At 42.5% G+C, this 18,055-nt stretch overlaps 1 protein-coding gene across 1 annotated transcript in view; it reads left to right on the top strand.

Annotated features, from left to right (window-relative positions):
* Window positions 1–16,916: 16,916 nt before the first annotated feature.
* The window catches only part of Pde7b (phosphodiesterase 7B), a 315,941-nt gene continuing 314,802 nt past the window's right edge, over window positions 16,917–18,055 (top strand). The window contains exon 1 of the mRNA XM_050159437.1: window positions 16,917–17,329. Within this exon, the coding sequence (XP_050015394.1) occupies window positions 17,309–17,329 (21 nt within the window). The 5' untranslated portion in view covers window positions 16,917–17,308. The remainder of the gene's footprint in view (window positions 17,330–18,055) is intronic.

The raw sequence follows: 18,055 nt of genomic DNA, 5'->3' as shown, positions 1-18,055 counted from the left end.
GAATCTGACCACGAATTTCTGAGAAAATTAATAATTCAAGTTATGTCCATCTTTGGGGGCTGGGGCGATGGCTGTTGGCAAACTCTCCACTAAGCAAGGATGAGGACCTCAGTTTAGATCTCCAGTTCCTGTGTGTGGCACACACATCTGTGACCCCAGCGCAGAGGCAAGAGGACCTCTGGAGGGCTCTGGTTCCCAAGCCTCAACAAATGGGTGAATTTACACTTGATAAGATACCCTGTCTCAGAAAAATCAAGGTGGGAAGCAATTAAGAAAAAAAAACACCAAAGTTGGGTGGTGGTGACACACACCACTAATCCCAGCACTCGGGAGGCAGAGGCAGGCAAATCTCTGTGAGTTTGAGGCCAGCCTGGTCTACAGAGAGAGTTCCGAGACAGCCAAGGCTACATACACAAAAACCTTGTCTTGCAAAACCAAAACAGGAAGGAAGGAAGGAAGGAAGGAAGGAAGGAAGGAAGGAAGGAAGGAAGGAAGGAAGGAAGGAAGGAAGGAAAAAGTGAGGGAGGGAGGGAGAGAAGGAAGGGAGGGAGGGAGGGACGGAGGGAGGGAGGGAAGGAGGGAGGGAGCAGGAGCTTCCTGCCCCTCCCTGAGTCTGTCACTCTTCCACTGCCTCTGGCCACTCTTATTCTTGTTCCCATGTGGGCTTCCACAGCATCCAATTGCCTCATGCAACATTTTATTCCTACTGGACAGAAGAGCAGACAGAAGCCACACATACTAACAGCACCATTAATAACTTAATTATTGAACTGAGTTGGCTCCGTGGATAAGAGTACCTTCTCTGCAAACAAGAGGACCTGAGTTTGAATCTCCAGCACTCATGTAAAAAATCAGGCATGGCTGCATGAGCCTAGAGAGCTGGATGGGGAATGGAACTGGGTAGGTCCTAAGAGCTTGCTGGTCAGCTAGTCTAGCCAGATTGCAAGATTGCATGCAAACTATGGTTCAAAGAGAGAGAGAGAGAGACCCTGTGTCAAGGCAGTATATCTGAGAGTGGTCCATTCTAATTTCTCACTCTAAACTCCACATGCATGAGAGCACATATCCACATACTACTAACGTGCATAGTGCATACAATGTACACGCATATACACAGACTGTTGAGTTAGTAAATACATGACTAGTTTGGCTAACTCTTTACTGGCCTATTGGTGGATGATGCCAGAGTACGGAGGTAACTAGGGGGCCAATGTGGTTGGGGGTGGCCAGAAGGAGAAGTATAGGCCAACCGTTGACATCGTAAATGTTAAACATTTTCTGTAGAGCTTGCCTTTCCCACATAGCAATTATGTGTCATGGTCTGTGCGTACTCCATAGCTTATTTCTCAAAACATACTTGTGGCTCCATTTTCTGCCAGTGTTATTTTCAAAGCACATGTGCCACATAAATGACCAGGAGCAGCCAGAAGCAAAAGCCACCAAGTCCTGGTTCATATTTATCCTCTCTTTGCTAACATGTGCAAGATTTCCAAAAACCAAGCCGAGACTTTTCCTACGTAAAATGCTATTGCCTTGCAAATCTTTCCAGCTAGCCTACAGGCAATGTGCCTTGATTCTGCCATGTTAGAGGTCAAGTGATGTGCTCTATTTTGTCTATGTGTGGCTACCGCCTTCTTGGCACACATAAAAGATATCTTTGATTCCTTGCCGACTTGAGTTAGAGGACCCAGTTATGAAAACCTTCTGCATGAAAACACACAGAAAGTGACCAGAAAAAATTAAAGCTAGAGGAACTTGGGAGCCATGCAAGAGCTGTGGGGCTACCAGGACACCACGGGTTCAGGATGCCTCCAATGTTTGGTTTCCATGAAAACGTCCCATGTCTGACAGCGTGAAGAAGCACGTAAAGATGAAGGTATAAACAAACAAACAGAAACATCCATCCTGATAGCAAAGGCTAACTTGCATTTTCAGGGCTCCATCAAAAATATGAAAATTGTTCTTGTCCTTATCTATTTTAGAACATTAAAATAATTTGACTCAACTGACATGTCTCTGTCCTCCAGGGAGAAAAATGAATTTTGCAGCATTCACACATATCTGTCCATAATTGCCTCTGGTCATTTTTCTAGAACATGCCCTTGTACCAATAGCTGATCTGCTAGGCTTTCATTTATTCATCTGGCAGGTCTTTATAGAAATCTCATTGAGCAGAAAAGCACTGGACTCTTGTGGAGTGTACAGAGTTAAGGAGAGCCATGGCCAACTTAAGAAAGGGGCCAATTTAAATCTCTGTTAAACAACCTTGAGTCAGAAGCACAATAGAGCTGACCTACTTCTCTTCCTCTGAAAGATCTAGCAGGGTGCGTGTTAGTTTACCAGTGAAGGGGCCTGTTGATTGGCCACTCGGTCTATGATGTAAGACAGGGAAGAGATTATAAAGACTGTGGGGCAGTAGATCACACATCATATCCTTCTAGGTTGGCAGGGTGAAGTTTTGAAGGACTAGGAAACATGGGAAGGATTTCAGCATTCAGGTTACATGAGAGTCGCTTTCAGCGTTCTAAGCAGTTCCAGCTGGGCTGAGCTAGACAGATCTGATAATCAAATGCAGCTTTTAGTTTAGTTCTCCAAGAGGGAACCTTCTGGAGTAAGCCCATGCTTGCCATGGTCCAGAATGGTCTTGACTGTCTTCTCTTCCTTCCTGCAAGAGACAAGAGCCACAGCAAGAGGGTGGTAATACAAGTTTTGTGGCCATTCATCCATGCCTGAGTTTGGGTCATTACTCTGACGCTGATGAGACAGTTATGTGATTTGTGTAAGCATCACAGACTACCCTGGCCTTCAATTTCTGCTGCCTATATCTGCTGTGGAGCCTCCTTCACATGATCAGTGAGCTTACACAGAGCACTTAGTTCAGAGCCCCACAAAAGGCAAGAGTTCAAATCCTCCTTGTTAATCTCACTCCCAAAGACCTAAAGGCCATTTTTTAGGATGAAAACTAGCCAGTGGGCACTGCAGATTGGAAATGCTCAATTAACTGGACAGCTCACTTTTACACAATCTATTAACATTAGTGCTAGCCGCACATGGTGTGGAAGACCCATGCCACAATGTCTCCACATTCCAATGTTGCTTGGAAGTGTGATGTAGGTGGGTCTTCTATCTATCTTTTGCTTTCATTGGTTAATTAATAAAGAAAACTGCTTGGCCTGATAGGTCAGAACATAGGTAGGTGGGGAAGACAGAACAGAATGCTAGGAAGAAGGGAAGTGAGTCAGAGGCCATGATTCTCCTACCCAAGACAGACGCAGGTTAGATACTTCCTGGTAAGCCACCACTTTGTGGTGGTTTCACAGATTATTAGAAATGGGTTAATCAAGATGTGAGAGTTAGCCAGTAAGAGGCTAGAGCTAATGGGCCAAGCAGTGTGATGGAGGAGGGTCATATGTCTATTGGTTAATAAAGAAACTGCCTTGGCCCTTTTGATAGGATAGCAGCTTAGATAGGCGGAGTAGACAGAACAGAATGCTGGGAGAAAGAAGCCGAGTTAGGCAGTCGCCATGATTCTCCCACCTGACACAGATGCAGGTTAAGATCTTTCCTGGTAAGCCACACCTCGTGGTGCTACACAGATTATTAAATATGGGCTAAAGCAAGATGTGAGAATTAGCCAATAAGAGGCTAGAACTAATGGGCCAAACAGTGTTTAAAAGAATACAATTTGTGTGTTGTTGTTTCGGGTATAAAGCTAGCCATGCAGGAACTGGGGCCGCAGCCCACCGCTACCACCATCAACAGCAGTGTTTAAATGAATACAATTTGTGTGTTGTTATTTTGGGGCATAAGCTAGCCAGGCGGCCAGGAGCTGGGCAGCAGGAACGCAGCCCACTGTTCTTTCTACAGAAGTAATCTATTAAGGGGGGAGGGAGTGAGAGAGAGGAAGAAGAAGAGGGCATTTAAGTTTTGAAAAAAGGTTTTTGAGAAAGGACACTATCTGAGTAATGTTTTTTAAAAAAGTAATGAAACAAGAGGCATTTTCCTAAGGCCTCATTAGTAGCTTATGTGAACTGAATCCATAACAGGAGAACAGCGGGAAAAAGTGCATTTGCATTTTCAAGTATTTATAAATTGAACTCAAACACAGAAACCAGGCTGTGCAGTGTGCTCATCACTGTGGGACTGATGGCACATGTCTTTTTTCATCCAGAGGTCCTGATACTGTGGCTCTGTGGACAGTGACTCTGATGTCCCTCTAAGGACATGCTCATGTGAGGCTCTCCTAAGTTTGGGGGAGGGAAGCTTCCTGGGGTCCATCAGGTGTTCTTCTCTTCTAGGCTGCCATTAAAGGCGCAGTACTTCCCAGCCCAGCCAAGGAACGCCCACGCCCAAATCTTGCCCCCTGAAGTAGGAAGAGGGGGAACTGTGCTGAGTAACACAACTAGAACTTATGTCAGCAGAGAGACAAAAGGCACACTTGGGAGTCACCTGGTTTCCAGGTTTGGCAGGAAAGGGTGATCTCCATTTGCATGTGGAGCTATCTCAGCCTCAAATTAGCTAAGCTCCTTAAAAATACAATGAAAACATTCAATTAACTCTAGTGAATAGATAAACTTACTTGCTTTGGAGGAACACTACAGTTTTTATTGGGGGGGGGGGAACCCGAGGGGAAGGACCCTGTGCCTTTAGTCACTTCCTAATTGCACTAATTTTATTTGATTGATATATGGGGCTTTGCAGGAAAGGGAAAGAAGGGAAGGGAGGCTACAATACAAGCCCTTATTCTCCATTCCAGACAGCACAGGAAATCCTCAATTAAACTGTACCACTGCCCTCAGCACTCAATAAACCACAGCATTATATTTAATATTCGGAGACTCATAATAATGGTTTATATGACATGGTGAAGTTAACTCATTCCTTCTAGACTTTCCTTTTCTATTATTGCAGAAGGCATGCTTCTTGAGAAAAATTGAAGTTCAGAAAAACAGATCATGAAAACTTAAAAGGGATTTTTAATTTGTTTTTTGGGGATATCTCTCAATGGCCTGGAGCTTACCAAGTCAGTTTCTTAGGCTGACAGTGAGCCCCAGGGACCCACCTCTCTCTCCATTTCCCCAGCGCCAGGTTAAAAGGCACTTGGACTAGTGCACTCAAGGATCTTGCTGTTTTTTTTTTTTTCTTTTTTTAAAACTTGGGTCCTAGGGTTCAAACTCAGGTCCCTGTGCCATTGGAGCAAGCACTTTATCAACTGAGCCACCTCCCCAACACTCCTTAGATAATGTTACTATAACGTTTGGAATGGGGCCGCCGGGAGACATCGGCTGGGAACTACACATTTCGTCAGATGCTGGCATTTTTGTTTGACGGGCCTGAGAGGGTCAAAAGAGTTCTCAAATCCAAGAAGAAGCAGCCTTTTAGACAATGGAGAAAGCCTGCTCGCGGTCCCAGCTCTGCCACACAGCTCAGTCCCGCTGTGTGTGCCCTCTTCTCTGGTGCTAGGTCTGATTTAGAACAATGTCTTCTTTGTGCGCACCCTTAAGGTTAGGCAGGACCCCGACAATTAGAAACTTGGCACGTTGCCTTCTGAACTAGTGGCCCTGTAAAGGTCTGGAACTAATTTCCCTTCAACTTTGTTTGCTTCCCGGACCTGGCCTAAGAGCTGTTTCTTTCGGGACGCCTTCCCTACCCTCATTATCTGAGCAACTGGTGACCTAGAACCCAGATGGAGAGCAGTTGTGAGGCGTGCGTTTACTTAGTGATAAGCATCTGAGAAGGGTCACCTCACCAGCAGGAGCTGTGCAGCCCTCTACAAAAGAATGAGCCGTGCCATCTCAGTCTTCCCTTCCCTGGCGCAGGAAGCAGAGAAAGAGGCAGAGCAGAACCACCTCAGGAGGCTGAGTTGATTTAGCCAATTGTTTCTTAATAACAAGAGATAACTTTCAGAGTACTAAGTTCTCTGACAGCATCCTCCCTTCATGAACCATAAAAACATTCTTGGAGAGATTGTATTTCTCCTTCATTCATCCACTACTGGACACGAGTCTAGAGGAGCTCTGAACACGTGGCTAAAAGGACATAGTTCTTCCAACTCCAGTAATCCGGAGTATCTCTCAGTTCCGAGAAGGAGGTTGATACGCATCAGCTTCTTCATACTTGTGCTGAGGAGAGGCTTCGACAAACCAGCTGAACTTTGTTTTCAAAGTTTTCTCAAAAAAAGTCAATTCATTTCAATAGTATTTTTAGCTACAGAAAAGAAATAATCTTAGCTGCTGCTCCTAAAGATCTCACGTTAATACTAAAGCTTATTTCTGTTGATGTGAGAAAATCATGAGTTGCAGGGCGTGATTTGTGACTACTTCAAATGCTAATTGACGGGCTCTAATCATCTTTGCACTCTCTCCTATGCTCAGAACGTTGTGTTATCTTAATCCATTTGTGCTACTGTAGGAAAAGATCCCAAGTGGGGTAATTTATAAAGAGAAGAAATGTATTGTCCTGTCGTTCTTAGGCTGGCAAGGCCAAGAGGGAGGTACGGGTTGGCTTCCTCATGTGGTGTAGGGGGGGGGGGCTCTCTGCTCCCATATGCTGTTACCTCACATCACAGAAGGAAGAAAGATAGATTCTAAAGTACCCAGAACAGTTTTCGCCAGGATTTCCAAGGAGAAACAGTCATGATCTACCTGTTCTTAAAGACCCACCTCTTAATGCTGTCCCACTGATGATATTTGAATTTCAAAAGCAACATTCAAGTTGCAACACTGGCTTTTATTGGTCCAGGACACTGGCAGGAGGGAAAAGGAGTAGAAATTTATCTTATGCTCTGTTTGTATCCGAAGTGCATACTGGACATAGTAAGCGCTCAATAAATAATAGATTAGGAGTAGCCACTTCAAGCATCAAGAGTTTAAACCACCTTTAAACCTGATTTAGTGAGGAAAAGGCTATCAGGCATGGAAGAGGCGGCACATGAGCCGAAATCACAGGCGATTTTGGATAGGTTAGGAGTCTCTCTGGATTCCAGCTGCTTATCTGTCAAAGGAGGTGATGTTGTTACTATCTCATAGGGTTGTTATGGCGACTGTAGAAAAAATAAGAACATGGAACATGTTTTAAGTCAATAACAAATATCCTCCATCAACAAACTTCTTTCCTGTTTCTAAAACACTCAATATATATATATATATATGATATATATCATATGTAAACATATGCATATAGTCTAAGTGCCATAAACAAGTACAGGGCTTATAATGTTTACAGACACCTATGCAAATACTGTCTAAATACTTCAATTTGTTAATAGGAAACAATAAAACTTGCAAGGGAATGTGAGACATGCTATTCCCCAGAGCAGAAACTTGTTCATTCACCCCGGTGGTGTTCATCCGCCTTCCATCTGTAGAGAGGATAGCAGGTTAGACCATCGAGTTAAGGGCAGTGAGTGAAAACAGAGAGAAAAAGTGGTCCTCACTGTGCTCTTAGATCTGAGAGGCACGAACAAGAAGCTTTGTATGGAAGAGGTAATAGAACAAATTATGCTATTCAGGTGGTGCCAGATAAAATTGTGACATCATCCTCCACTGGAAGGAGTTTAGCAACGCGGAGCTGTTATTCAGTCTGGAGAATGCCATCTGAAGGTCTCACTGACGTGAAGAATTTTTTTTTCTGTTTGCCTCAGTCTATTTTTCTAAGTGGGTCTGTGAATTGTTCTTCTGTGAGTTGACAGACATTTTTCCAGGATATAATTAGTTGACATTATCTGATTCAAAAGCTCTCTTTTTCAATGAATGTTCCCGTCATTGTGGTGAGTAGCAGCCCGTTCCTTTACACCTAGCAGGTGTGTTAATATCGAAGCCAGAATATGCCCAGAGTGATGGCTTCTTCTATTTTGTTCTGTAAAGTTTTTCTGTTTCTCAGGAAAGTGTTTTCCCAACTTTAAACTGAGGATCAGAAACAAGCTTTTATCTCTCTCAGACATGCCTGGTACTCCCTTGAACTTCTGTTTTTGCCTAACTTGGAAAAAAAGGGGGGGGAGCAAGATACTCATTAGGTTTGCTTCAGAATGTCAAAGAAGATGTCATGAGCATGAATATTTCCTGAAACTCTTCCCTGCTGTCTCTGCCTCTCCCACCCCTGAAGTGTGGGAGGGAGCTCGATTCTGACAGCTGTCTGGAGAAGGGCAATTTTTAGCCACTCTTACCTGGAGATATCTGTCACTGGGAGGAGCATGATTTTTTAAAATATGGAGATAGTTTCTTTTTTAATGGGAAAAAAATCTTTGTAATCCCAAACTTAGCCTGTATTTTGGTGAGAGAAAAGAAGAAAGCCTGGCCACAGAAACCATAGTCAGTTAGTATTGGACTCTGTGCTTAGTCCTAGCACAAACTCTAAATGCTAAGGAACACTGAGTCTCCAAAGGCTGCCTGATCTTTCTGGGAAGTCATTAGAGTCCTGCCAGGGATTCTTGGCTAATTTCATTCTGGGGTCACAACTGCGAATAGTCCAATGGTTTCTATGAATACTCACCTGCCCGACATTTTTAATTCTAGTCTCTTGGGTATCCTGCTCCTGCCTCTCCATTTCTTGGCATAAGGGGTTCTTACTTGATTCTTTGCCCAATGGTCTAAGACCTTCCCTCTTTAGGTTCAGAAAGAGCAAATAGCCAAGACAAGAATATATAAACAATTAATTTTAGTGTGCCTGTTGCTCTTTGAACAAGGTTAGGCATTAAAACAGAGCACACAGTTCAACAAACAAGTAAAGCATTAAACAGGAAGGCAGCTCTCAATTTTTGAAAACTCATCAAGAGTACTTTCCTCTGCTTTTCCCTAATGGATCCGGTTTTGAGAGGTTTTGTCTGAATTGCAGCCTGCACCTTGCAGCAATGGTCTTACTAGCTGGACACCTCTCCACATCGTGCCTCTCCTACTGGAATCCTAAGTTTTGCTTACTGCTTTCTTATTTAATAACAAGAGTGAAAACTTTAACATCGGCATTTTAACAAGCACGATGTAGTGATCGGGGATTTGACAAGCTAGTAACATTCCAACCTGAGATGAGGCTCCCTGACCGTTCAGAGCTCCGGAAAGCCTTGTCGTTTCAATTTAGCCTTATAAAATGATAAATTGGTTCTAGGAAACATCCAACCCCTGCCCCCACACACTTTCATTGTTGCCCTCATTGAATCCCAGGCTTCTGAACCTCTTGGGGTGGGATTTCAAGTTAGAACTTGTCAGAAATAGGGTCAGGGTTGTAACTTCTCATTTCCTGCAGCAGCAATTTCTGTACTTGATATTCACTGATCAGTCAACAGGAAGCAAACAGAAATTTCTATGATCCAAAATGCAAAGGCTTTCTATCACACCTAACATGCCAGGATTCTTGCAGTCTATAACCTGGGGCGGGAAATGTTTAGGGGAGGCAGAAAGGCAAGAACTTGAGCCAAAAGAAGGAGCAAAATGAGGCTTCCCCTATAGACTTCCTTCACTCTAAGACCCATTCACAGAAATTTGGTATCCATGGAGACAAACACAGTGCATGCCGAGGTTACATATCAGCAGACACAAAAGGCTATCTATCAGATCTGATGCTGTGTGGAGGATCAGCAGTGAGACCATGTTTGGGAAAAGTACTGAATAATTAATCGAGTACCTGTCTTGTATAGAGAACCACAAAAGTACAAGGGAAAATAGGATCAAAAGTATACCACAAATGATACTCAGTATGGCATCCTTTATTTCCATGTAAGAGTCTAGACAACCTTCAGCATTCTGGTTTTTCTTAAGGCTCTAATACTACCTTTGAACGTATGAGAAGATGTTCCTGTTGTGAATTTAGATTTTATTCACTGATAGAGGAGAAGCTGATAGGTCCACTGATGGTCTGTAATGCCAAGGTACCTACCTGTTCCCGCCTCCCTGACACTGTGATTACAAGTGTGTGCATCACCATGTCCAGCTCTTCCTCTAGGGTTATGGGGACCGAACTCGGGTCCTTGTGTTTTTCAAGGCAAGTGCCTTATTATCTGGACCATCTCCTGCTTCATTCCTGTCTCCATTGTTCACCAAAGTATGTGATAACTTCTGTGCAAGTTCAAAGAATCCAGATTCCTAGCATCTCTGAACTGCTGGAGGAACCTTTCACATGTTATAGAATTTTCTTGCTCTCTCTGAATTACATATTTGATTTTCACATCAATTTTCCATCAACCTCATTTTCATCAGTTCAATCATTACACCGCTACATATTGATGGTCTACTAACTGTAGAGTGCTGTGCCAAACAGTGGAATTGCAGAGAAAGCTATATATTTGAACCATTGGTCTTAAATATGTCTAGTTCCAAATGATGATTCATTATTGAATACTTAAGAATACAATATGAAAATAATGATTTAATTTTAATAACTAGAAGATTCCTGAAAAAAACAAACTGTGGGTTATCTTCTGTTCAGTGAGATTCAGTTTTGATGCTCAGGGAGAGCTAGCTATTTTAAGGTACTTGTACAGTTAGCAATCAAACTCCAACACATTATTTGATCTTTTGCACTGAAAGTTCTCTTAATGTTCCCCAATTTTTTAATGGCTCAAAAACTCGGATTTTCAAATACCATTTTTTTTTAAAAAGACCATAAGTGAACTCTCAGTTTTAAATGTATAAAGATAATTGGCATGAAAAATTTTTTATAACATTGCAAACAGTATAATCACCAGATCACCTTAATAAATTTTCTTTTAAAATAATTATGTCAATGTTGAATAAATAAACTACTTAGTAATACAGAACACTAATCAATGAGAAAAAATTATAAACATTGGAGAAATGCATCGTTACAACAAATACACTAGCTGAACAAAACAACAAAAGATTATTTTTTAGATGTGGTCTTACCATGTATCCCTCAATGGCCTGGAATTCAGACTAGTCTCAAATTGTGCTGGGATTAAAAGGATGTTCCACCGCACTTCTAATTTCTTAAAGAGAGAATGTTTGCCCAAAGTCTTTGCTGTAGGATCTATGCTCTGGGGTAAGTTAATATGCCAGGGCTGCTGTAGCAAATTACCCAAGACTATGTGTCTTGAACAACAGAAGCTTATTTAACAGTTCTGAAAAACAAAAAGTCCAGCACAATTTATACTGAGGGCTCTCTGCTTGGAGTAAAGACACCTCTAAGTATATCTTCACATGGTTGTCCTTCCAGGTCATCTGTGTCCTCATCCTTCCAAGTGTCTATGTTCTTGTCTCTCCTTATAATAACACCAGCCATATGGATTGGAGCCCACACCTGACCATACTTCACTGCAATCCTACATTCATATCTTCATTTACCATCCTTCTAGTCAAATTACCTTGTATTCATCTCCAGAAGAAACAAGATTCATCTTCACCCAAGCGCCCTTGTTTGTAAGTGCTGGCATCTCAACCAGAAATCTTTCTGCATCCTTGGCACCCTTCAGTTCTAGTGAAACACCTTCTGCTCATCTCAGCCATCCTTTCCTCTTTACATCCTCTCATGTACCCTTCAGATTTCACCTCAAATTTAACTCTACCGAGTGGTGGAGGAAGTCCTTTTGTCCATGCGTTACTTTCATTGGTTAATAAAGGAACTGCTTTGGGCCTATAGCAGAGCTGTAGGGGAACAGAACCAGGTGGGGAAAACTAAAAGGCATACTGGGAGAAAGGAGGCAGAGTCAGAGGGATGCCATGAAGCTGCCTAAAGACAGGCGTGCTGAAAATTTGCCGGTAGGCCATGACCTCGTGGTAATACACAGATTAATGGAGGTGAGTTAAATTAATATGTAAGAGTTAGCCAATAAGAAGCTAGAGCTAATGGGCCAAGCAGTGATTTCATTAATACAGTTTCTGTGTAATTATTTTGAAGTTAAACTAGTCAGGCAGCTGGGACAAACAAGCGGGCCCTCCTCCAACAACCAGAGAGATACAATTGTTAAGATCAGAGTCTACCTCTATCCAAGGATTTCCCTATGAAATTATTCAATGTTTTGTAGTGTAATTACAGGTCTTTATCCATCACAAGATTACTTTGCTAGTAAGACTATAGTAATTTCAAACCCCTACTTGGGAGCCTCCAATAATAATATCCCCCAATGTTTAACATTCAAATTGCTTTTTTCTTTTTGTCATTTCACTAAACTGTCCCATGGAAGCATAACACATTTTTGCCTTTCCCACATCTTTATTTCTATCATTCTGGACCTATCAGTCAGTCCCTGTGCATAACACGTGTCTTCCTGCTTAAGGACAAAGCAACTCTCTCTCACGTTTTACCAAGTCTTCCCTAATTTTCTGAGCATACGCTTTCCTTTTTCTGAATTTCTGTTGTCCTTTTTCTTCCTTAGGGGCATTTGTTGCCTCTTCTCGCTGCTATGGAGACATGTCTGTTAAAGGAGCTGCCAAGAGAAGGACTTTCAAAGACAGGGACCACATTCCATCAATCTCTGTACTCCCAATAGTGCGCTGAGCATATGGTACTGGATTCTTCCACAAACACTTATTCAAAAAGGGTTTTATGAATGAATTTAACATCTGTACCCTGAGAAATTCCATCACGCTGGAATACAGCGAGAGAAGAATTGTCCTTTTAAATCTCTCAGTAGAGAACATACACAGCTGAATTATAAAGGAAGAAAAAGAGAATGGTCATTCCTCTGAATCATGGGCTATTTAAGAAAGAGATTAAGAAAGGAAATGAAAAGGTTCAAAATAAGGTCACTCCTTTTAGATTATTTTATAAGTAATAAATTGCAAAAGATTTCATCATTTCAAAGGATGTTCTCCAAAGTCCATTCCAATGTATGTGTTTTACAATGGTGCTCACAGAACAAGTGTTTCGTAGTTTAACTTCAGTAACCTTAGCATTGATCTTCCTCTGTTTGGTGGAGTCAGACAGATACCAATAGTTATTAAGTAATATCAATGCAGATATATCTTTATATGTACCCTTAATTTTTCTTCTCCAGCATAAGTGATTACATTCATGGAAGAGAGCAGAGAATGAATGACCACCTCTAGGAACCATAGGCATATTAAAATCAGGAAGATTTTCTTTCCAGTGAAAATGTAGCTGAAAGCCAATGTAGATAACCAACATCGATGACTTAAGACAGAACGGAGAATTGAACAATCACCATGACTGCATTAGCTTGCCTGAGGTGCCATAGGAAGACAGCATAGACGGGCTTGGCTTACACAACAGAAGCCTATTGCCTCCCAGCTCTGAAGACTGGAAGTCACTTCCAGCAGAGGTCGTATCTGGAGGAGACTCTTCCAAACTGTCAGACAGCAGCCTCCTTTCTACCCTCATGACAGAGAGAGGGTCGAGACAGAAAAACTAACTCTTCTATCTTCTACGACCTCCCACCAGCCCTGTGAGATTGAGGCTCTGCTACTAAAACTCACTTCGCTTTAACAGCCTTTGTAAAAGCTGTGTTTCCAAGTACAGGAAAAATAGGGCAAAGACTCCAATATACCAGTTTGGATGACCAGGGGGCAACATTCGCTTCAGTGTTCTGACGTGGAACTCGACACCTGAGAAGCCATTATCTCGGTCGTTCAATGCCTCCATGGCTTCTTGCTATCCTTGTCCCAGATCTGCCTCATGCTCCCAGGAACTAAACCTCAGAGGATCTAGACACGCAGCCCTTGGGCCTCTTCTGATTTACTGATTACTCTCCCATACTCCCTCTTGTTGTCAATAGTATTTCTTTTATCCCCGGCTCTCCAAAATTCTAAAGGAACTGCCTACAGGACTCTTCTATTTGGATGTCTCACAAGGGTGGTAAATGCAATACGCAGTCTGTTCCCACTGTTCAGACTCCGTCTCCAGTTTCTCATCTTACTTAACAGTACAAGATCCACTTTTATCAAAGACAGAAATGAGTCTAATTTCCAGGGCTAATTCTCTGTTTTCATCAAGGCTTCACTTTACCATTTTGATGACTGAAATATTTCATCAGCCTTCCAGGACACTATCCTGTCCTGACTTTTCTGGGATCTCCTGGTGGCTTCGCCTCAGTCTGTTTTGCCAGTTCTTCTTGGTGATTTGACAGCGGACTGCCCATGTCCTCACTTTCTGAACTCGTTCCTTTAACACTCTGATCTACTGCTGGCCATATGTATAAATAACAACTTACAAAGTCGTGGGGACAGCCTACAATGTACCCTGAACTCTGGCCTTATCTAGTCAACCGCCTAACCGTTATTTATCTCTATGTAACAATCACACTGCAAAAGCTAACGTATTAAACCCTTATCTTCACCTCAAAATTCGTTCCCCCACTGCCTCTTAATTAGTATTAGCTCTTTTTCCACTTGGCCGAATCCTAAATTTTAGAGGAAACCATTGCTTCTTCTTGCTAAATTCCTCCCTTAGGTGTATAATCCAATCCATTTACTGAAATATTGCCTCTAACATCACAATGTATACCAAAGGCAACCACTTCTAATTATGTCCACCAAGAGCATCCTGGTCAATACCACCATGATTTTTGACTCAGCACAATAGTTTTTTTGTTAGACTCTTTTTATGGTTTCACATAACTGCCAGAAGGACCATGGTAAAATTAAATCAGGTCTTCTTATTCCTCTACTTAAAGCTCCATTTCAATGAGAGTAAATGTTAAACTCCTTACAGTGACTTAGAAAACCCTACAGGACTTACCTAGTGCCATTGCCATCACCTGTACCTTACCAACCAATTCACCCCTCAAAGCCTTTGCATTTAATGCTGTTCCTCCTGTCTGAATGCCATTTCATTGCTCTTCCTTTGTCAGCCTCAGCTTTGAACCCCAATATCCTCTCACTTTGAGACCTTTCTGGGATACTTGATTGACCACAAACTCTTATCTGACCTACTGTCTCCTTATATTCTCAACAATATATTACCATCCCATATCCTAAACAACTTCACATTTATTAAGAAAACTTATTCTATGCCGAAGAATCCAAGTTTCATGAGGACAACGACTCTTCAAGCAGTCTTCCCTGTACTAGTAAATTATGACTCTTTGCTCAAATCCATTTCCAGGGAGTCGTTCTTGATTCTCCTTTTGTACTGTAGGTCTTTAAGCTGCGCCATTTCGACATGCAAACACACACAGCCTCCCAGAATCTGAACCTTTCACCTCTACATGACTCTTATCCAAGTTCAAGCTATGATACTTTCTCACCTCCCAAGTGCGGTGGGACTCATTGGTCCGATGCTTTTGCTTACCCTCAGAAGAAGTCTATCTTAGGACTCCCCTTTCTGGAATGCATGTCCCATTCTTCCTAATCTGGTCCTAGGCATAGCTCCATGAAGCCATTCCCTTGCATCCTCTTTCTTCACTCTCCTGGCCGTCCAACCCCCTTTCCCAGTCTTTAATTATGCCAGGCATGGACCAGGAATGCAGAGGCGCATGTGATATGCTCTCTGCCCACATTCGGACCTCTGCTCTAACTTGCTTCATCAGAGTGCTTCCCAGATCATGACACCCAAAATAGCAAGCACACTACACACGAACTACACGCGGCTCCAGCTCCTACCTTACTTTACTTTAAAGCTTTCGTACAGCCTAAAATTGCATATTTACTTTATTTTTAGTGTTAGGGTTTTTTTTTGTTTGTTTGTTTTTAATTCAGAATCTCCCTTAGTCACCCCGGGTGACATTGAACTAGTGACCATCCTTCCTCAGCCTCCCAAGTCCTAGGATTTTTATCGATTCTTTAATCACCTACCAAAATATAGACTGTGTGAGAGAAAGTACTATATTCACTCCGTGTCTTCATCACTAGGATTAGAATTGCTAATCCGCTGGGTTTATAAACCTTAGTACCTAAAATCATATAAATAAATACCTTATTTCTCCAAAAAGAAAAAAAAAAACAAACAATAAAAAATCATGTTCATTTCTGAAAAGGGACTTGGGTCTTTTCAAGTACTGTGTCTATCCCTAAAACATCATCTTCACCCAGATCAAAAGAGACATCTGATTCTACTGGATGAGTCACGTGCTCCCTTTCTAAGCCTGTCAGCAGTGTGGGATTAGCAGGGAAAGACATGAAACCCAAAGGCAGAGGAGGAAATGAAAAATAGGTTTTCCTCATAGAATCCAGAGTGGGGATGGAGTGGGGAGGACCCGGGGGAAGCAGAAACAACAGATGGGAACCACAGAGATTTCCAAGAGTGGGAAGAGAAATGCGGGGATTAGCTGGGGGCCCCTGGAGGAGGAGGTGTCCCTAAATAACTGTACCTTGGTGCACTCAGGAGAGGGCATGTCTGCATAGCCTCACAGTGTCCTGCCTCTCCAGGGACTTTTGTGAGGAATGAGCTGGAATCTCCCTATTTTAATAATCCCGAAGCTTTGCCTCAGAAGCTGTGGGAAGGTGGGAGAAGCAGGGGCCACCAGCAGCCAGGGCCACGTGGATTCTGTTCGTCCTAGGTCCTGCTAAGGTTCGCCGGCTCATTTGCCCAAGTCCACATGCTTAGCTCTAGGTATTTATTAACAATTCATTATTTTAGGGAAGGGTAAACATGAATGAGCTCAGAATCAAGCCACAAGCTGTCGAGTGTGCATATATGCACATCAGCTCACCCACGGCAAAACAGAAGGCTCTCCGCGATCACTTGGCTCAGCGTGTTTTGTTTTTGTTTTTTGAAATGATTTTAAACACTTAACCCCAAGGTATTTAAACTGTTAAAAAAAAAAGTTGTTTCTGAATATTAAAAAAAAAAATCTTTCTCGGGTTCTCCTGAGAGTGGGGCACCCCAGCTAATCACACACACACACACACACACACACACACACACACACATTCTTCCCATAGTACAGTACTTTAAAATTAATAGCACATGCAGAGGAAAAACTAAACCCTTTGACGTCACTCTTGAAATGAGGAAACATAAACAGAAAAGGCTCCACTCCAGTAAGCTGCCGGCGCAGAAGCCGATTGGTCTCTGGTTTTCCTTGCCTGTGGCAACTGACAGCAGCACCTCCCAGCCTCGCAGGCCGGCTGCCTGCTCACCCAGCCAGTCGCTTGCTCTGGGCACTGCAGCAAGCTCGGCTCTGTCCCAGCACTTGTCTGGGAGAAAAGTGGTGCCCTCACCCAGAGAGAGCCTGGCTCTCTACCTCCCTTCTCTCTCGGGCTCTCTGACTGCTTTGGCGTATCTTTCGTTCTTTCCTTTTTTTTTTTTTAAAGTATTTTCTTTTTCTTTTAAAAATTTACATAATTATCCTCCTAATCCTGGATGAAGTTGCTGGATTCTGCAGCACAAGTCTTCATGAACAAACCACACCGCTCAGAGATTCCCCGGCTTTCAAAGGTCACAGAACTGCCACTATGGTTAAATGTCTTGTTTAATGGTTGAGGTATGTACAACAAATTTCAGCACAAGTTGATTTTCCTTGAGAGTACAGAGTCACAGGGAGACGCCAGGATTTTGGTTTTTGTTTTTATTGAATATGGACCCGGACCTTTATTCGTGTGTGTGTGTGTGTGTGTGTGTGTGTGTGTGTGTGTGTGTATCTATATTATTTTTGTCTGTGATTGTTCCTACAGCAACCAGCTTTTGAATTTCCTTCCTTTTTTCTAAGCGAACTGACTGAGCATTGTCACTTGCCCTGAATTAACTCTTTGAGGGCAGCAGGGTCTAGCAGGATTCCTGGCAATTCTCTGCACTTTAAGTCCCCATGGAGGAGACCCCCTCCTCTGTATTTTTAAATAAATGCAATATTTCTTCTCCGTTGTTAATTTTAGAATTGGGTCGTTTTGGATAGAACGTGGCAGGAAAATGTTGGTGAAGGATTGTGAACCAGTAGAGGAGAAAATCAGCTTGGTTGGTTTGTTGTTGTTTTATGGGTTTTTTTTTTCTTTCTTTTTTTCTTTTTTTTTTCTCTTGAGTCTGTCGTGTTGGTCAGTAGCAGACCTCAAGCTGAAGACAGTGGTAGAACAGAAAGGAACAGCTGGTAGTGAGAGGGAACACAGAATAATGGGTGGGGGCGAATTGTTGAGGGGAAAAAATCCACTTTATCATCTTGCTACAATTTATAAAAAAAAAAAAAACAACCTATTTTCAGTCTCAAAGCTAACAGAGG

The sequence above is a fragment of the Alexandromys fortis genome, unplaced genomic scaffold (genome assembly GCF_014885135.2).
Source record: "Alexandromys fortis isolate MF-2015 unplaced genomic scaffold, M_Fortis_MF-2015_v1.1 scaffold_107, whole genome shotgun sequence".
Taxonomy (NCBI): Eukaryota; Metazoa; Chordata; class Mammalia; order Rodentia; family Cricetidae; genus Alexandromys; species Alexandromys fortis.
The sequence above is the reverse complement of the archived record's forward strand: the minus strand, read 5'-3'. Positions and strand labels throughout refer to the sequence as shown.